The 21,793-nt window shown below is 29.5% G+C and overlaps 1 protein-coding gene across 2 annotated transcripts; it reads right to left on the bottom strand.

The window, feature by feature from the left end:
• Positions 1-269: 269 nt before the first annotated feature.
• On the bottom strand, positions 270-21,590 carry LOC113375725 (E3 ubiquitin-protein ligase SHPRH-like). Of its 2 annotated transcripts, none has more exons than XM_026615673.1 (23): positions 21,316-21,590; positions 20,847-21,005; positions 18,557-18,775; positions 18,298-18,496; positions 17,994-18,223; positions 16,179-16,348; positions 16,035-16,121; positions 15,817-15,968; positions 15,559-15,749; positions 14,359-14,522; positions 14,115-14,285; positions 13,865-14,033; positions 11,649-11,764; positions 11,446-11,580; positions 11,179-11,378; positions 9,066-9,430; positions 6,861-7,067; positions 6,648-6,793; positions 6,419-6,586; positions 3,356-3,655; positions 3,151-3,270; positions 2,660-3,065; positions 270-305 (listed from the first exon to the last, which is right to left on the bottom strand). In XM_026615673.1, exons 1-23 carry the CDS (start codon positions 21,488-21,490, stop codon positions 280-282), a joined length of 4,275 nt encoding a protein of 1,424 aa, XP_026471458.1. In that variant the 5' UTR covers positions 21,491-21,590; the 3' UTR covers positions 270-279. The 2 variants fall into 2 exon arrangements, with proteins under 2 accessions (XP_026471458.1, XP_026471462.1); XM_026615677.1 differs by having other exon boundaries at positions 270-302.
• Positions 21,591-21,793: the final 203 nt, after the last annotated feature.

The raw sequence follows: 21,793 nt of genomic DNA, 5'->3' as shown, positions 1-21,793 counted from the left end.
ATGCGACTATTTCGACTTTTTATGCAATATGGATTAAATAAATATATTTAAAAAACACTATTTATAAAATACTATATTTTACCTTTAATGTGTTTTTTATTATATGTATCACGATACATAAATTGCGTTTCTATTAATTAATAAATTATTTCATTATATTTAATTTTTGTTGGTTGGTCAAAAACATTGAATAATTAGTGTTAATAATAATCACATAGAGTAATAATAATAATAAGTACCTCAAACTTCATAATTGTATTTTTCTTTTAAAGTAGTGTCTCAGTTGGCGACATAAACAGCATCTGCTTTAACAATAATAGTAAAAGTTAATAAAAAAATTAATTATCAAAAGAAGTATATTAAATATTATATTAAAACTCTATTATTTTTTAAAACTTACTTTGCGTCGTGATTACGTAACAAAAAGCGCGATGCAAATTTAGTTGTATATGATTTATAAAGAATTAATTTTTGTTTCAACAATAATAATACACATCAAGTATCAGAATATTATCAGAATAGGTGTGTTTAAATTTGCATTAGAGCAAAAATTAATTTTTAATGAATTAAATCAAGTTGTTAGTGGTTACATTACAAAAAAAATAACAAGACGCAAAGTGAATTATTGGCTTTAGTTTTAATATATAAGTTCTAGGATCGCGAAAAAGAGAACTAAATAAGGTAAATATTTAAAAATAACAAAAGATATAAAATTTTCTTAAGTACACACAAAGAAAAATTTGTGAGTTTGTACGTGCAAATATATTCTGTACACCGCGGAACATTTTCCTAAATTTCTTTAAATCACTCGAAAATTTTGTACTGAGCACTCTTTTCTATTTAGCTTAGCAGAAACTAGATAGAATTGACTAAAATTTGGTATAAATTGTCTAATATGCACCTATACAAAAATATTGAATAAAACTAGATGTTTGAACTCGCCCTTAGCATTTTTCTACTACTAAAATTTGGTATAGAACGTCTAATATACTCTGATATGAAAATATTGAATAAAACTATTTGACACGCCCTTACATTTTATGTGAGTTTGCTATATATGAATTCCAGACACTTTTTTACATTTATTTAAATAATTTAAAAAAATTGTTCGGGACACTGTTCTTTATTTAGTTTAGTAGAAACTAGATAAAATTTATTATGATTCGATGTAAAGAATCTTATGCACTCCGATATGAAAATTAAAAAAAAACAACTAGTTTGAACTCGCCCTTAGTATCGTGTAAATTTGCTATATTTGAGTTATATATTTCAAAAATTTTGTTTCCGGCACTCTGTTTTATTTAGCTTAGCGGAAACTACATATTTACTACAAATTTATATGAACAGTTTTATATGCTTTAAAACAAAATTTGTTTTATTAAAACTATGTAGAACGCGCACTTATATATAGAGCAAATTTGCGCGACATTTTTTTAAAATCCTATAAATAACTCGATAATTTTGTTTCGACGACTCTTTTTTACTTAACTTAGCAGAAACTAGATAAGATTTTCACATAAACTGTTTTACATGTCCGAAAACAAAAAACAATTAGATAAAACTAGTTTAAACGCCCATTTATATTCATGCACTTTTCTATTTTTTTTTCTAATAACTTGAAAACTTTGTTCCTGGCACCCTTTTTTCTTTATCTTATCAGAAACTAGATACAATTTACTACAAATCTATGTATGTAAACTGTTTTATATGCTTTTAAGAAATTGTTAAATTAAACTTTTAACGTTTTAACGTTCAAAATAAAATAGTTTTAACGCCCATTCGAAACTCGAAAATTTTGTTCTGGACACTCTTTTCTATTTAGTTTAGCACAAACTAGATAAAATTCACTATAATTTTATTTAAACTATTTTATATGCCACCATACAGAGAAATTGTTAAATAAAACTAGTTTTAACGCCCATTTTTATTCAGTGCATTGCAGAACATTTTTCTAAATTTCTTTAAATAACCCGAAAACTTTCTTTCGGACATTCTTTTCCAATTAGCCCAGCAGAAACTAGATAAAATTTTCTACAAATCCATATATACTGTTTTACATACCCCGATATAATTTTTTTAAATAAAACTAGTCTAAAGTCGCACTTTAAACACTAATTCTTTCCTTATCTATGATTAATACCATCAAAAAGTAATGCAATAATAATATAAGAAATGATGTACTAAATAATAAAAGTTATCAATAAAAATAAAATTAAGTAAAGCAAAGTCTGTGCCAAATTTTTTTACACAAAGTAATGCAAAATACTTAAAGTTAACAACCACAAAAAAATTTATAGTTGACATGGAAATGAACAATAAATTACATAGAAAACTTGCTGCACAAAATCATTGGGAAAAACACAGAAAAATATTTTTGTTGTTAATAAATTTTGTTGTAAAAAAAAATCATGATTAATACATACATCATTTCTCATATTATATTTTTATTTGTAGCTTTATCCACTGAGGAAGGACTCGGGACTCGAAACATACATTTGATCAAACAAATAAAACCGATTAAAAAATTGCAAAAACATTGTTAAGATTTTTTTATATTATCTCGATGGATACTAGCTTAAAAAACCTTTTTTGTTTATACATATATATATATATATATATATATATATATATATATATAAATTAAATATTTTTTGCTTACCATTAGTTTCATAATTCCCAGCCAAATTATTTCCAGTATTCAAGAACAAATCAGACAACTGTGCCAATGTCAAATCCTTCTGGTCCTTCAGCAAAACATCATCATCATCAGCCTCACCAGCATCATTATCTACCACATCATCATTTTCCTCTTTCTTCGACTGAGGCACCCACTTATTCATCATTGCATAATGAATGTTCTGTTCGATGGTATCTCTGACAATAAATTTGTAGACGTAAGTCTTTTTCGTCTGGCCAATTCTGTGCACTCGACTTATTGCTTGAATCTCTTCACCAGGGTTCATGAGTGGCTCCATCAGGATGACATGGGTGGCTTCGATGAGGTTCAGACCTTTGGAACCAAATTTGAGAGGCAGCAGGAGGCAGGTTATGTTTGCACTTGGATCCTGGGCAAAGGGTAAATGAAAATGATTTAGATGTAAGTGGTAGTATATATATATATATATATATATATATATATATATAATTTACCTTAAATTGTTCAACGGCTTGTGGATTATTGCTATGTCGCACTTTATACAAAATGGAATTTTTCTCAAGAGCTTTACCGACATACTGCAAAATTACTGGCCACTGCGAGAATATTAATACCTGAAAAAATATTATATTAAATATATATATATATATATATATATATATATATATATACATATATATATATATATGATTCCTCTACCTTGACAGATTCATCGTCCCTCTTGAGATTCAAAATCAACTTGAGCACAGCTTGAATTTTTGTAGAAAAATTACCAACAATCTTGACCTCTTCCATTGCACTGTCATCGTTCTTTAACTTAACATAATTTATCATGGAGACCTCCTGCACCGTTCTGCAAATGCAGCACTTGGTTCTTCTAGTTGACTGATGCTGCTGCAGGGTTGTATTTGTCAAAGACACATTCAACGAGGGAGCTTGGCTAACCAGATTGGCACAGCAAGAGACACAGAAACTGTGACCGCAGGTGAAGACTGCCCACTAGTAAAATAAGTTTTTTTTTAATCGACTTGCAACAGGTTTGGGTTAAATATCTGATATTATATATTATGGAGGCTGATATTATATGTAAATGGAGGCTGAGAGTGTTTTGTTTATTGAAGTGAAACTTCTAATAACACTTTCAACAAGGATGAGTTAAACAATTAGCTGCGATGAAAGGATAATGAAAGTGATCAAGCGAGTAATGTCTGAAAATGTTTTTGAGAGTCTAAATATATACTAGATATTTTGTAAATGGTCTCGATGGTCTGAAAATGTTCTAGATAAGCTGAAAATTTTATGTAGTGAGGTCTAAAAGTGTTCTAGGTAGTTTGAAAATCTTATAAAGAGTCTGACAATGTTGTACGAATAGTTCCAGACAGCCTGAACATAATCTCGATACTCTGCAAATGTTCTAGGCAGTTTGAAAATGTTCTAGATTGTCTCAAAGTGTTCTAGACATTCTGAAAATGGCCTCAATAGTCTGATATTGTTCTAGGCAGTCTGAAAATATTGTAGATAATCTGTAAAAATTCTACAATGTCTAAAAATAGTCTAAATAGCATGAAAGTAATGTAAATAGTCTGAAAATGTTGTAGGCAGACCAAAAAAATTGTAGACAATGTTCTAGACAAGCCTGAAAATATTTTAGCTAGCCTGAAAGTAGTCTAGTTAGTCTGAAAATGTTCTAGATAGTCTGAAAATAGTCTAGGTAGTTTTAAAATGTTGTGGATTGTCTGAAAATAGTCAAGATAGTTTGAAAATATTCTATACAGTTTCAAAATAGTCTAGTAGACAGTCTGACAATGTTGTAGATAGTCTGAAAGTACTCTCGTTGCTATGCAAATGTTCTAGACAGTCTGAAAATGTTCTCGACAGTCTGAAAATGTTATAGATACTCTGCAAATGCTCTTGACAGTCTAAAAATGTTCTTATAGTTCTGAAAAACTTCTAGATTATCTGAAAATAGTCTCGATACTCTGAAAACGTTCTAGATAGCCTGAATATAGTCTAGATGGTTTGAAAATAGTCTTAAGAGTCTGAAAATGTTCTAGATGGTCTGAAATTTTATGAATAGTACACTATTTGGTGTACAATGTTTGAAAACGTTCTAGACCGGATAGAAATAGTCTAAATAATCTGAAAAAATTCTAGATAGTTTAAAAATAGTCTTGATACTCTGCAAATGTTCTAGACACTTTGAAAATAGTATAAATAGCCTGAAAATAGACAAGATAGTTTGAAATTGCTCTAGAATGTCTAAAAATAATCTGGGTAGTCTGAAATTGTCTAGATGGGCTCGGGCTGTAAATAGTCTAGATAGTCTGTAAATAGTCTCGAAACTCTGCAAATGTCTCAAGACAGTCTAAAAATGTTGAAGTCAGTCAGAAATTATTCACGATACTCTGCAAATTTTCTAGGCTGTCTGAAAATAAACTAAAAAGAATCTGAAAATGTTCTGAAGAGTCTCAAAATGTTCTAGGTAATCTGAATATTTTATGAATAGTCTGAAAATGTTGTAGACTGTCTAACAATAGTCTAGGTAGCCTAAAAGTAGTCTAGGTACTATGAAAATAGTCTAAAAAGTCTGAAAATGTTATAGAGACTATTTTCGACAGTCTGAAAATGTCGTCGACACACTGAAAATAGTATAAGTAGTCTGAAAATGTTCTGAACACTCTGAAAAGATTCTAGGTAGTCTGAAAATGATCTAGATAGCCTAAAAATACTGTAGACAGTCTGATAATAGTCTAGCCACTCTAAAGATAGTCTAAAAAGTCTGAAAATGTTCTAGACAGTCTGAAAATAGTCTCGATACTCAGTAAATGTATCTAGACAGTCTGAAAATGTCTCCAGACAGTGTGAAAATGTCCTAGAGAGTCAGAAAATGTCTTTAGACATTATGAAAATGTTCTACATAATCTGCAAATGGTCTAGGCAGTCTGAAAATAATTTTGATACTCTGCAAATGTCTCTAGAGACAGTCTGAAAATGTTCTAGACAGTCTGAAAATGCTCTTGACAGTCTGAAAAAGCTGTTGACAGTGGGAAAATGTTCTAGACAGTCTGAAAAAGCTGTTGACAGTGTGAAAATGTTCTAGACAGTCTGAAAAAGCTGTTGACAGTGTGAAAATGTTCTAGACAGTCTGAAAATGTCTCCAGACAGTGTGACAATGTTCTAGAAAGTCAGAAAATGTCTTTAGACGTTATGAAAATGTTCTACATAGTCTGCAAATGATCTAGGCAGTCTGAAAATAGTCTCGATACTCTGCAAATGTCTCTAGACAGTCTGAAAGTGCTCTTGACAGTGCGAAAATAGTCTAGATGCTACGCAAATGTTCTAGACAGCCTGAAAATGTTCTAGGCACACTAAAAATTATCTTACGCTCTGAAAATACTTTAAATAGACTGAAAATGTTCTAAACTGTCTAAGTCTAATAATCTAAGTAATCTGAAAATCATCTAGATAGACTAAAAATATTGTAGACAGTCTGATAATAGTCCAGCCACTCTAAAAATGGGCTAAAGAGTCTGAAAATGTTCTAGATAGTTTAAAAATGTTCTAGACAGTTTGAAAATGTTACAGACAGTCTGACAGTAGTCTAGATAGTCTAAATATAGCCTAGAAAAAATAGCTTACATAGACTGAAAATGTTCAAAGTCTGAAAATAATTAACAACGGTTTCAGACTACAATTACAGCAATTTCAGACAACTATTATTATTCTTGTGATTTTTTAAAATTTATGTATTAATATTTATACCTGTTTTCCAAGTGGCTCTATACACACAGGGCAAGTTTCATTATTGTCCTCCATGTCTTCGTAATTCTTCTTCAAACCGTTTAAGTAATTCCAAGAATTGAATAATCTCTGAACTGTTTGCAGATGCATCTGACGATCACGTTCTAGTCTCGATTTTTGAACAGGAATCTAATAAATTTATAATAAATCAATAAAAAATAATTAAAAACACTTGATTTTGTCGTCTAACCTGATGCGATTCAAAGATATTCAAATTGCTCAATGGATTATTTTTGGCTGCTGACAGCTCTTGTAAAACTTTAGGTATTTTTGATGGTTTTGGAGCATCCTCTCCATCAATTTTCAAATTCAGTTCCATTCTAGTTTTGCATATATCTGGGTAATAAACAGAATTATTATTAAATACAGTTCAACGAATAATATAAATTCTTTATCTAGGTACCTAGTTCATCACCGGCAGCGACCAAGTCAGTCAATTTTATCCAGAATTTCCTCAAGTTCTTGAATTCAGTCTTATAAGCCTCTATTAATTTCTGGTGCGTCTCACCGTCTTGTATTGCAAATTCATATTGAGCCTCAATCGTTCTACTTCTGGCTACCGATAATAATGATTTTATAACTAGTTCTTCGGCTCTGGGTTTCCAAGAACCTAAAATGAAATAAGAGAAATTTATATGGATGAGCAATATCAAGATTTTCCAGACAAAATAAAATGTAGATCTATTTTAGACAATTTATGTGATTTACGAGTATTTCTCCAATTACTGCAATTTTCAACATTTTCAGACAAATTACAAACTACATTACCTTATCAGACAACTAACAATATTTTCATACAATTAATAACCTTTTCTGAAAAATTACAACATTTCTGTTTACATTTTCATATACCTCACAACAACAATTTTCAGACAGCTAACAATATTTTGAGACAGATCACATAATTCTAAAACAACTCACAGCATTTACAGACAACTTAAAACATTTACAGAAAACACACAAACTTTTCAGAGAAGCTATAACATTTTTAAGCAATATACAGCATTTTCAAGCGAATATCTCCAGACAATATGCAACATTTATAGGTAAATATACAACCTCTTCAAATAATTTATAATGTTTTCAGCAAATTTACAACATTTTCAACTGTTTCGCTACTTATTCAGGCAGATCGAAACATTTTAAGGAAGATTTTCATACAACTCACAACATTTTCAAATAACTCACAATATTCTCAAACAACTCACAACGTTTTGCGGCAGCTTCCAACAATTTTGGATAATTTACAACGATTTCAGACATCTAACAAAACTTTCAGACAACTCACAAGATTTGCAGACAACTCAGAACATTTTTAGTCAACTGACAATATTCACATAATTATAGAGCAACTCATATAATAATCAAGCAACTCACAACATTTTCAGACAAGTCACAAGTGAGTTGTTCGAAAATGACATAGATTGTATAAAAATGTAAAGTGTATAAAAATGTTGGAAATTGTTTGAGAATGATGCGAGTTATCTGAAAATGTTGCGAGTTGTCTGAAAATGTTGTGAGCTGTCTGAAAATGTTGTGAGTTGTCTGAAAATGTTGTGAGTTGTCTGAAAATGTTGTGAGTTGTCTGAAAATGTTGTGAGTTGTCTGAAAATGTTGTGAGTTGTCTGAAAATGTTGTGAGTTGTCTGAAAATGTTGTGAGTTGTCTGAAAATGTTGTGAGTTGTCTGAAAATGTTGTGAGTTGTCTGAAAATGCTATGAGTTGACTAAAAATGTTGTGAGATATCTAACAATGTTGTGAGATGTCTGAGAATGTTGTGAGGTGTCTGAGAATGCTGTGAGGTGTCTGAGAATGTTGTGAGGTGTCTGAAAATGATGTGAGGTGTCTGGAAAAGATTTGAGTTGTATCGGAATGTTGTGAGATGTCTGAGAATGTTGTGAGATGTCTGACAATGTTGTGAGTCATCTGAGAATGTTAAAATAATCTAAGATGTTTGAAAAAAAATTGAAATAATTTCTGAATTGTCTGAAAATCTTGTGAGTTGCCTGAAAATATTCTAGAACTGCCAAAGCTTTTACAAAAAATATTGTAAACAGAGAACAAAAATATTTGTTAAAATGATTATATATTTATAATAAATGTTAGTTGCAAATGTTATAAATTTGAACTTTGATATTTCTTTATTATAATTACAATTAAAAGATGCCATCAATTGCAAAGTTCAAATAACAGAGTCGCCTTAAACATACAATACGAGTTCACTAAAAAATAATTTTGGGCTATGAACATAACGTTTCAATAGTTTTGAGATGTATTAAAATAAATACGAGTACCGGGAATAGCAAATTTTCAACATACTCTTATTTGAATCATGTTAGGGGCGTACATTAATCACGTGATCAAATTTTTAAATATTTTTAAGGACCGTCCCACCAAACATCACGCACATTTTCAATTACAAATTTGTTTGTTTTTTTGAAAATTTTTGGATTTTTTTTTTAAAATTCGTGTAAAAAATAAATACACGTGATATCTTACTATACCCCTCCCTCGTGATATTTCGTGATTTTTTTGTCAAACGTGATTAATGAACGCCCGCGTATGTTACAACAGAAGACCAATAACATGACATAGCCTAATAAATTTACCTTCGGTCCTAACTTTATTCATGTACCAATTGGCCGTCTTCACTTCCATCGAATACATAACTATCTCCATGGCATCGACCGCCTTCTTCAGCTGGCACAGCCTGCATAGTTTCTTGGCCTGCTTCTTCCTCTTCCGCTTGTTGACTTCCTCCTCTGCCTCTCTCAGATGACAGCTCGAGCTCTCTTCCGTTAAACTCCTGAAGAGCGGTTGGCTCATAAATGAAGCCGTCGAGGATTCGTCGACTGTCTTTGGCAGATCGGATATCTTTACCATCTTTACAAATTCCAGACAATCGTTGTAGGTGTCTGTTATTTCTGCGCACCAGGTTTTCAGGTTGTGGCTGAAGCGGTGTACGTTGTCCCATCTGAAGAGAAAAATTAGTTGTGAGTGGTAAGACTAGGGGGCGTCCATTAATCACGTGATCGATTTTTTAAAGATTTTTGCACCCCGCCTCCCCTTGGTGATACGTAGTGATATTTAGAATTAACCCCCTCCCCCACCAAACATCATGTGTATATTTAGCCAAGTAAAATTTTCCGAATTTACGAAAAAAACTTTTTATTTTTTTTTAAAAAAAATGTAGGTGATATATTACCACGTGATTTTTCATGATTTTTTGTTAATGTAAAAAGCGGTCATAAATTAGTTAAAAGTATCAAAAATGAGCAATAAAAATTATAAATTGGAATAATGAGCTATAACTGACCAAAGCAAATTAATAATGGCAAAAACGAGAACAAAATGACAAAAATGGACTATAAATGGCAAAAAAGAGTTTAAAATAGCAAAAATGAGCTATAAATGACAAAAACAGATTATAGACGACAAAAAGGAGCTATAAATGGCAAAAATGAGTTCAAAATAGCAAAAATAAATGACAAAAACAAGTTATAAACGACAAAAATGAGCTATAAATGGCAAAAAAGTTCAAAATAGCAAACATGAGCTTTAAATGACAAAAACAAGTTATAGACGACAGAAAAGAGCTATAAATGGCAAAAACGAGTTCAAAATAGCAAAAATCAGTTATAAATGGCAAAAACGAGTTATAAATGACAAAAACAAGCTATAGACGAGAAAAATGAGCTATAAATGGCAAAAACGAGTTCAAAAGCAAAAATGAGCTATAAATGACAAAAACCAGTAATAGATAGAAAAATAAGTTATAAATGGCAAAAACGAGGTCTAAATAGCAAAAATGAGCTATAAATGACAAAAACAAGTTATAGACGAGAGAAATAAACTATGAATGGCATAAACAAGTTCAAAATAATAAAAATGAACTATGTATGGCAAAAACAAACAATAAATTGCATAAATGTGCTATAAATAGTATAAACGAGCTATATATGGCATAAACGAGCTATAAATGGCATAAACGAGCTATAAATGGCATAAATGATCTATAAATGGCAAAAACAAGCTCAAAATAGCAAGAATGAGCTATAAATGGCATAAATGAGCCAAGAATTGCAAAAAAGCTATAAATAGCACGGACAAGCCATTAATGGTAGGGAAAAACTATAAATGACAGAAATTAGCTATAAATGCCATAAACTAGTTATAAATAGCACGAACGAGCTGTAAATAATAAAATCGAAGTATAAGCGGCAGAAATTGGTTTTAAATGGCGTAAACTAGCTATAAATGGTTCCAACGCTATAAATAGTAAATTAAAAGTATAAATAGCAAAAAATAGCTTTAAATAGCACAAACAAGCTATAAATAGTCAAATCAAATTATAAATTAAACGAGCTCAATATAGCAAAAATGAGCTACAAATGGCATAAATGAGCTATAAATGGCTTAAACGAGCTATATTTGAAAAAACAATACCATAAAAATAAACTACAGTTCCCAAGAATAAGCTATACTTGAAAAAATGAGCTACACTTGCCAAAAATTAACCATTAACGGCAAAAAAAATATATGTTCCAAAAATTAATAATAATTGTAGTAATATGCAAATAATCGACTCAATAATAAGTATTAATATTAGGACATACAGGGTATATGCCTCAAGTGCGCGCCTCATTATTCCATTAGATTGAACTAATCAATTTATACAATTATAACATACAATTATTATTCATAATCAAGTAATTTTCTTACTGGCTGTCTTGCAAAACTTTTAGACCAAACGTATTGTTCAACTCGCACTGAACTCTGTCAATAAGTCTGCTCTCGAAGCCCGAAGTTGTTGCAAGTTTGAAAATAGCTTGCCACCAATGATTTATCGGTTTCACAAACTCCCCATACAATTTATCGATTTCATTCTTTGATTTTTCATGCTCTAATTGTACTTGCAAAACCTAAAATGTAAAAAAATATTGAAAATTAGAAACTTGGAAATAAAAAACTTATTAATGTAATTTATACCTGTTGATAATACACGCCCAAGTATCGAATTTCTAAATTGATTGCTCTTTGTTTATACATTTGCACTTCTTTGGAGATTTCACATTCACGATTTGAAGTTGAGATGTCGTATAAATTGTGCAAAGTATGAATTTTCTGCAATAAGAAAGGTTCGTGATTGAACAAGAATTATAAAATATTTATAATATAATATAATAACGTACCAGCAAAGAATCAATATGAAAATCTTTCTCGTACTTTTCAGCAAGTGCTAAAACGCCTTCATAAATAATTTTGGCATTTTTTATATCATCCTCTAATAAATAAAGTCCAGCAATACCTTAATTAAATAAATTAATAAAAATAAAAATTAGTCATTTTCATAGAATAAACACTTTGCATTGGACTTCGTTCTAAAAATTAAGACGATGGGACATTTTTCTACATTATTTTAAATTACATGAAAATTGTTTTCCGGACACTTTTTTTGTTAGCTTGGCAGAAGATAAAATTTTATACCATTCCATATAAACATATTCATATACTCCGATACAAACATTTGGAACAAAATACGCTCAAAATCGTTAATATATATCGTACCAATTTGCTGTCTAATATTAGGGACATTGTAATATTTTTTTTAAACTAGTTGGTTTGGTATTTAGTCTTGAGGCAAGTTACATGAACTTCCCGATACGTTTAAATAATCGACTTAATCAATAAAAAATAAATTAATTTATGAGTGATTAAAAGTATTCCGAGTGGATTTATTACACATAATTGAAAACGAACGAACACTTTGAATCGGAGTATTTTCTAAAAGCAAATTTTCAAAAATCAATAATTTTTATAATTGAACTAGTTTCCAGGACTTTAATGGTTTATTATGTTCAAGACCAAGTACTCTATCATTATACCAAGTAAATAGTCTAATTTTAATTTTAACAAATGTCAAAAGAACTACTCATTTTCTCAAACTTTGATGAATTTTTAAAATCAAACTATTTGTCGTAAGGCCGTAATAATTCAGTAAGTTCTATAAGACCATGGTATATATCACTAAAAAAAAATCCATAGAAATCGGCTTAATTTTTTTTTTTTAACAGTTAATTACAAGAAAACGGCTCGGTAGATTTTCACCTAAAACTAATCAGTATCATTCCCAACTAATATCTTTCGAACAGTTTTTGATTTTTTAAAATCGGTTTGGTAGGATGAGCTTAAATGTGGACGAACAGTTTAACACTTTTTTTCAAATTGCAAAGAAACGGCTTGGCAGATCGTCGCACAAAATTAACAAACGAGAGTCCTCACCGAAATACATCAAATGGCTTTTAAATTTCTAACATCGGTTCAGGCGTTTTTAAGAAAACGTCGATCAAAACTCTAATTGTGACAAATGCCAAAAAAACGATACCAATTTTTGCAAACTTTGACGAATTTTTAAACCTGAACCAGTTGTCGTAGGGCCGTAATATTTTAGTATGATCTAGAAGACTATAGTATCTACCGTCAAAAAAATAATCATAAAAATCGTCGAAAATGTTTTTTTAAAAACTTTATCATAAGAAAACGGCCCGGCCGATCTCTACCAAAAACTAATCAGCACGATTCTCAACCAATATCTTTCGAACGGTTTTTGAATTTTCAAAATTGATTCAGAATTGCGGACTAAAACGTAGACGAAAAATTTTTCACTTTTCTGCGATTTATAAAGAAACGGCTTGGCCTATCGTCGCACAAAACTGACAAACGATAGTCCTCGTCGAGATAAATCGAATGGCTTTTAAATTTTTGAAATCGGCCCAGCCGTTTTCGAGAAAACGTCGATTTACGGCAAAAAATCTGTTCACACACACACACACACACATACTTTTTCCAAATTTGGTCTCATTTGATTCAGAATGGCTTGAAACGTCGAGAAAACATAAAATTAGCGAATCGGATTTTTTTATGAAAACCTAAACTTCTCCTTCGGGAAGTTAATAACTCAAAAATTTCGTTCTGGGCACTCTTTTTTATTTAGCTTACCAGAAAGTAGATAAAATTTACTATCACTCTAAATAAACAGATTTATATACTCTGATACAAATATTTGAAACAAAACTCGATCAAGATCGTTAATATATATCGTACAAATTTGCTGTGTATAATATTAGGGACATTTTTCTACATTTTTTTAAATGACATGAAAAATTTATTCTGGGTACTCTTTTCTATTTAGCTTAGCAGAAACTAGATAAAATTTATAACCATTTTATATAAACTGTTATAGAGGACTTGATACAAAATTTTTAAATAAAGCTAGTTTGAACGCGCGTTGGAATATTGTACAAGAATATGTTTTCAGGACCTTTTTCTAAATTTTTTTTCGGGGCTCTCTTTTTTATTTAGCTTAGCAGAAACTAGATAAAATTTACTATAATATAATATAAATTACCATTCATGTCACTGACAGTTTGCCTGAGAGCCTCCTCGACTTTTAACTTTTCTGCAGCGGTAAGATGCTTCAATAATTCATTCATTGTCAAAATTTGTTTATTCTGAGTATTATTGTGAATCAAGGGCTGTGTGCAATCCTGGCGAAGACTCAAGAAAGGTTGCAGAATCTATAATAAAAAATATCAATTAACTATTACTTATTAGTTGTAAGTATTGTTTACTGACACCGAGTTCTTAGTTGGGCTTACCGAGTTCATAGTTTTGATATCAAAAGAGCCCAAAGTCGATGTGAGGTCATACTTTCGTAACTTTTCAAGAAATATATCACACTTATCTTCATGTGCTTGTTTATAATAAAAACTTTCAATTTCCGAAAAGTCTAACCATATTTCTTGAATCTCTTGAGGCGGAATATCAATCTAAAATAAGAAATAAGAATTTTGTTTTGTCAATAAATTGAAAATGAGCAAAATTAACAATTAAGTCGTATACCTGATCCAGGACATCCTTTTTTTCTGTTCTCCACATAATTTTTCCAAGGATATCCAACAAAGGTTTGGAGTTTCCCAAGACGTAAGGCACAAAAAGTAACCATGACCAAGCGTCCTGGTTGCTGTAGGGCTCCAAACCGAGAAAATGTATTAGACCGTATAAATCTGCAAAAATATTTCACAAATAATAATATATAAAGTCTTGCAATAAATATTTATAACTTCAATTTGTAACACAGTATAAATATATTGACCAAGTGCATTTGTTTACATTTTGGACTGTAGCTCTAAAACTAATTTTAATATCAAATTATGTTATAGGACAAGTTTGTAGCAAGGTAAATTTTATTCAAATTTTTCATATTTCTATGTTTTTTAAAATGTTAAAGTCAAAATAATACTAGCCACAATGTTAATATGCTGATGTAGTGCATTTGTTTACGTTTTGGGTTGTAGCTCTCTCACTAATTTTAATATACAATTATGTTTTATGACAGGTTTGTAGCTAGATGAATTTCCTACAAATTTTTCATACACTATAAAATTGTACAAAACATATTTCTATTTATTAAACACCGTTAAAATCAAAAATTGTATATCACTAGCTACAGTATGAATAAACTGATCTAAATGTTTCAGGCTGTAGCTCTGTAACTACTTTTAATATACAATTAAGTTATATGGCAAGTTTGTAGCTAGATAAATATCCTGCAAATTCTTCATATAACATAAAATCGTACAATCAATATTTCTATTATTTAAATTGTGTTGCGGTCACCACAAGATACAGTTCTAATATACTGAACCAGTGCATTTTTATTATTTTTTGGGCTGTAGCTCTTTAACTAATTTTAATATCCAATTATGTTATATGGCAAATTTGTAGCTAGATAAATTTCCAACATATTTTTCATACACTATAAAATCATACAATAAATATTTCTATTTTTAAAAAAACGTTGAAGTCCTTAAAGTGTACATCACTAGTCGCAGTGTTAATATGCTTATCTAGAGCATTTGTTTACGTTTTGGGCTGCTGCCCTATAATAATTTTAATATACAATTATGTTATACGACAAGTTTCTAGCTAGATATATTTTCTACAAGTTTTTTATACACCATAAAATCATACAATAAATATTTATATTTTAAAATTCTATCTTAAATATATATATGTGTATGAAAATATATCTTTTCTCACCTTCGACAGTCTTCTGTATGGGTGTTCCAGTGACAGCCCATCTATTAACACTTGCCAAACATTTTGCAATCTGTGAACTGTGTTTTACAGCACTATCGACCATTTGTCCCTCGTCTAAGCAAATTCTCCACCACTGCAGAAACATAAGTGGTGAAGTCAGACGATCGTATCTTCTTGCATAACGACCAGTTCTATAAATAATAAAATTAGAACTACTTGCACAATGACAAATATTTTCATGAACAAATATGTACAAACCTGGAACTAGTTTCTCCCGAGCACGAACTATGATAAAATTCATTTTGCAGAATGTTGTAAGTTGTTAGCACTATATCGTAACTGGCCAAAGTTAATGGTGACACCCAACCGTGTTTTATACCCCGATATACAAAGTACTTTAACTTGTTCTTCTGTAAAAATAATGTATTAATTTGATTCTTCAATATATCAACTACACAATTAATTATTTATAACACCTTAATATGTCTCCTAATTTCATTTTCCCATTGTGTCGACAATGCTAAAGGTGACACGAGCAATGTTGCACCAGAAACAATCTTTGTCTGCAAATAAAATACATCTATAACATACTATTCGATGGTATAAATCTTATTACATACTTCGAATTTCCAGCATGCGGGACAAATATGTATGTCTTCTGGTTTAACTTTCAAGTCAACTTTATAAATGCATTTAAAGTGCTGCATTTTATCACAATATATGCACTGCACTATACTATCACTAATCTGATCTTTGCCGCAGACACATTGGAAATTTAAACCTAAATGTCCTGAAATAAATCACATTGATGAAAATGTAACATAAATATTTTTAGACACAAATTTTTACATTATAAACAAATTCAGACAATTTTAAACACATTCAGACGCTTTTAAACAAATCCAGACACTTTCAGACAAATGCAGACACTTTTAAGCAAATTCAATCACTTTTAAACCAATCTTGGCAAATTTAGACAAATCCAGACCATTTTAAAGCAGTCCAGACTATTTTAAAGCAATCCAGGTAATTTTGAAATAATTCAGACAATTTTGAAGCAATCGAGACAAATTTAAAGCAATCCAGGCAATTTTAAAGTAATCCAAACATTTTTAAAGCAATCCAGGCAATTTTAAAGCAATCCAGAACATTTTGAAACAATCCACACAATTTAAAATCAATACAGACCATTTAAAAGCAATCCAGACAATTTCAAAGCAATCCAGACAATTTTAGAGTAATCCAGACAATTTTAGAGCGACCCACATAATTTTAAAGCAATCCAGACAGTTTTAAAGCAATCTAGACCGTTTTAAGGCAATCTAGTCAATTTTAAAGCAATTTAGACCATTATAAAGAAATCCAGACAGTTTTAAAACAATCCAGATAGTTTTAAAATAATCCAGAGAATTCCAAAGCAATCCAGACAATTTTAGAGTAATACAGACAATTTTAAAACAATCCACATAATTTTAAAGCAATCCAGACAGTTTTAAAGCAATCTAGACCGTTTTAAGGCAATCTAGTCAATTTTAAAGCAATTTAGACCATTATAAAGAAATCCAGACAGTTTTAAAACAATCCAGATAGTTTTAAAATAATCCAGAGAATTCCAAAGCAATCCAGACAATTTTAGAGTAATACAGACAATTTTAAAACAATCCACATAATTTTAAAGCAATCCAGACAGTTTTAAAGCAATCTAGACCGTTTTAAGGCAATCTAGTCAATTTTAAAGCAATTTAGACCATTATAAAGAAATCCAGACAGTTTTAAAACAATCCAGATAGTTTTAAAATAATCCAGACAATTTTAAAATAATTCAGATAATTTCAAAGCAATCCAGACAATTTAAGAGTAACCCAGAAAATTTTAGAGAGATCCACATAATTTTAAAGCAATCCAGACAGTTTTAAAGCTACCCAGACCATTTTAAGGCAATCTAGTCAATTGTAAAGCATTTTAGGCCATTATAAAGAAATCCAGACAGTTTTAAAACAATCCAGATAGTTTTAAAATAATCCAGACAATTTTAAAATAATCCAGACAATTTCAGAGCAACCAGACATTTTTAGAGCAACCCACATAATTTTAAAGCAATCCAGATAATTTTAAAGCGATGAAAATAATTTTAAAACAATCCAGACAGTTTTAAAGCAATCCAGACAGTTCCCAACAAACCTAGACAATTTTAAAGCGATTGGCATTTTTTGAGCAATCCAGACCGTTTTAAAGCAATCCAGACAATTTTAGAGTAATCCAGACAATTTTAAAGCAATCCAGACAAATTTAAATGCATCCAGACAAATTTAAACGCATCCAGACAACTTTAAATGCATCCAAACATCATTATACAAATCCAGACATTTTTAAAACCAAAAAATCACATTAATCACAACAATTACTCTATTCATTTAGTCTTTAACATTTATTACCTTTCTCTGATTTTTCCAAATCCTTGAATTTCTTCTCAAATTTCTCATAAAATGCTTTAAGACTTCTATTCGTATATTTCCCAGAAAATTTGCCATTGCTTTTTCTCATCAGCTTGCTGAACAAAAAGTGCGAATGATAGGACGGAGATTGTTTTTGACTCAAAGTAAAATCAGTCTTTTTTAAAGTTTCTTCTAGCAATAATAAGTCTTCTTTATCATCACACCAATTCCTAATGAAAAGAAAACAGTGAAAATAAATAAACAAAATATTCATATATGGATAATGGATGCATTTAATACTTACATTACTTTTCGTGGGTTCATTAAGATTAATGATAAAACTTCCACGGATTTGCCCAAGCCCATTTCATCAGCCAAAATGCCACCAGTCGGCAAAGATTTTACAACAGGCTTAACACAAGTCAAGTATTGTAAATTTTCAGAGTAATAAATCAAAGTTCCGTCAGGTGATTCCAATTGTATATAGAGAGGATTTAGAATATCTAAAAACAGAAGCAATTAAACAATATAATCAAAATTATAATAAAAGTATAGTTTACTACCTTCGTTATCTTCGTTATATTCTCTATGAATCATCCATCTAACAGCATCCCCTTGATATCTTCTAAGGGTAGGTCTCAGGTATCGATGTTGAACACTCAACATGATATTTTCTGATATGCTTTCATCAGAGTGAAACTTTTTTAAGAACTCGTATATCACATTTGGATCTTGAGCATTTAATTGCTTGTCTTTCCATGCCGGAGTCTTTTCCTTATTAGCTAAAAAAAAAATAACAATAGTAAATAAAAGTACAATTTATTTCTTGGGCTAATTGTACAATAAATATTTCTTTTTAAAAAAACAGTTAAAGTCAAAATTTGTACATCACTAGGCACAGTTTAAATATGCTGATCTAGTACATTTGTTTACATTTTGGACTGTAGCTCTCTCACTAATTTTAATATCCAATTATGTTACATGACAAATTTGTAGCTACATAAATCTCCTACAAATTTTTCATACACCACAAAGTCGTACAATAAATAGTTATATTTTTAAAAAAATATTAAAAACAATATATATGCCACTAGCTGTGGTACAATACAATGAAGCGTAAGTGTTTTTTTTTATATTTTGTGCTGTAGCTGTCTCACTAATTTTAATATCCGATTATGTTATAAGAAAAGTTTGTAGCAAGATAAATTTTTCATAAATATTTCATACATATTAAAATCGTACAATGAATATTTCTATTTTTTCAAAATTGTTAAAGTCAAAATTTGTACATAACGAGGCACAGTGTAAATGCACTGATCTAGTGCATTTGTTTACGTTTTGGGCTGTAGCTCTTAAACTAAATTTAATATCAAATTAAATTATTAGAAAAAATTTCTAGCTAGATAAATTTCCAACATATTTTTCATACATCATAAAGTCGTACAATTAATATTTCATTTTTTTTTTTAATTATCAATAATAAAATTTCTACACAAGGCACAGTGTAAATATATTGATCTAGTGCATTTGTTTACATTTTAGGCTGTAGCTCTCTCACTAATTTCAATATCCGATTATCTTATATGACAAGTTTCTAGCTAGATAAATTTTCTACAAATTTTTCATACACCACAAAGACATATGATAAATATTTACATTTTTTAAAAAATGTTAAAGCCAATTAAGCCAATATATATATAGCCCTTGCTATGATACAATACAATGAAGCATAAGTATTTATTTACATTTTTTGCTGTAACTCTCTAACTAATTTTAATATCCGATTATATTATATGACAACTTTGTAGCTAGATAAATTTTCTTCAAATTTTTTATACACACTAAAGTCATACAAAGAATATTTCTATTTCTAAAAACCAGTTAAAGTCAAGAATTGTTTATCACTAGTACATTTGTTTACGTTTTGGGCTCTAGCCTTCTAACTAAATTCAATATCCGATTATATTATATGACAAGTTTGTCGCTAGATATATTTTCTACAAGTTTGCCATATACTATAAAATCGTACGATAAATATTTCTACTTTTTTTTTAATGTTAAAGTCAAAATGGGCTAAAACAGTAATAGTTTTGACCTTACTAGTGTCTTTAGAGAGATTAGACTTTCTTTTAATCATAACTAATAGGTGTATATTAGAAAAAAGAAAAATCCAACATATACATATTGATTTTAGGAAAAAATAACTATCAACGTCACTAACTAAATAAAATAACTTATAGCCCAAAATGTGAAAAATTGCATTAATTCAGTTGGTTATTAATACTGTGGCTAGTAATATACAATTTTCGAGTTTAACAAGTTTTTAAAAATAGAAATATTTTTTGTATGACTTTATTGTGTATGAGAAATTTGTAAAAAATTTATCTAGCTAGGAACTTGTCATATAACATAATTGTATATTAAAATTAATTAGAGTGCTACAGCTCAATAATTTAAAAAATGCTTGGGTTCAGTATATTAGAACTGCTTCTTGTGGTACTTATTTATAACAATTTTTTAATAGTGAAAATTGAAAAGAGTAAAAATAAAATAGTTTGAAATGTAAAGTTTGTATTTAAAATTTGTCTAAGTAACAAATATAATCGTTTATATTAAATATATAAACAATATGTCCTGCATATTATTTTATATATCTAAATATCTATTTTATTACAAATGCTTTTTTACAATTTTATTGTTAAATTAATTTTTGTACAAAAAAGCTAAATCAATCGTGTCATATGTCCTTTATTACTTCAAAATAATAAACTGTATAACAATTTTATGTAAATCATAATTAACAAACTGTTAATTCGATTCAATTGATAAATGTATAATTTTTTTTTGCCATACCTAATATCTGCTCCTTATAAAAATAATTAATAATACTGTCAAGTTTTGCATTGCACTTGATATAATCGCATTTCCATATTACTTTGATATAAACGACATTCTTTTCTGATTCTGTGGGTTCTACAATATCAAACTCAAATCCTTTGGTTTCAGCAATACCTGAAATTGAACGAGAGACAATAATTTTAGACAAAAATCTTATATTGAATCTTAATATACTGAAAATATTGTAAATGTTCTGAAAATGCTGTAAATGACCTAAAAATGTTATATAAGTCAGTGTAAGTCGTCTAAAGATATTCTAAACTGCATGTGTGTAAGTTTACTATTAATATTTATTATAATTTAGTCTAAGTCTTTTGTGATATGTATTTATAAGTTAGTATATTCTAACAGATTGAGATAGATAATAGTAAATCTTATGTTAAACATTCTTCATAGACATAAGGTAAATGATTAATATACTTACACATAAATACATGTCGGAGCTTTTGATCTATTTTAAAACTATCCGAGACTACTAACAAGTTATTATCACAATCATCTTGAGTTATTTGTATTTCTTTCGGTTTATTAAACAAATTGATGCACGTGTTTAAGGTTAGGACAGGTTCTATAGGAATGTTACCGATGTAAATCGACATTATTACGAACTCTGTATTTTTATATCTTTAACTAACAGTGGCAGCATTTGTAGTCTATTTTTACGAGAAATTATTCATAAACATTATTTTGCAAAACGAATTTAAGCGAAACAACGCTGGAAGCCATAACTGTCGAAGTAGGTTTACAAAAATGGCACTGAAGTGTAGATGCAAATAACGACTTTATTTAAAAAAATAATAAAATAAAAACTATAAAAATCATTATCGGATATGAATAAGGATTAAAAATAGAAACTTTTGCATCTTTTTATTTGAAGGGTTCTACAAAATCTATTAAGGAAA

Source organism: Ctenocephalides felis, unplaced genomic scaffold (assembly GCF_003426905.1).
Source record: "Ctenocephalides felis isolate EL2017-DRISC unplaced genomic scaffold, ASM342690v1 CF-g0.4_SCAFFOLD_00845, whole genome shotgun sequence".
Lineage (NCBI taxonomy): Eukaryota > Metazoa > Arthropoda > Insecta > Siphonaptera > Pulicidae > Ctenocephalides > Ctenocephalides felis.
Note: the sequence above shows the minus strand (reverse complement) of the source record. Positions and strands in the feature narration are given on the sequence as shown.

Coding starts and splice junctions, on each gene's coding strand:
- LOC113375725 (XM_026615673.1), bottom strand. CDS start 21,490: ATGTCGATTTACATCGGTAACATTCCTATAGAACCTGTCCTAACCTTA. Junction 18,497..18,556: donor ATATAACGAAGATAACGAAG/GTAGTAAACTAT, acceptor TTCTGTTTTTAG/ATATTCTAAATCCTCTCTAT. Junction 7,068..9,065: donor GAATAAAGTTAGGACCGAAG/GTAAATTTATTA, acceptor ATTTCATTTTAG/GTTCTTGGAAACCCAGAGCC.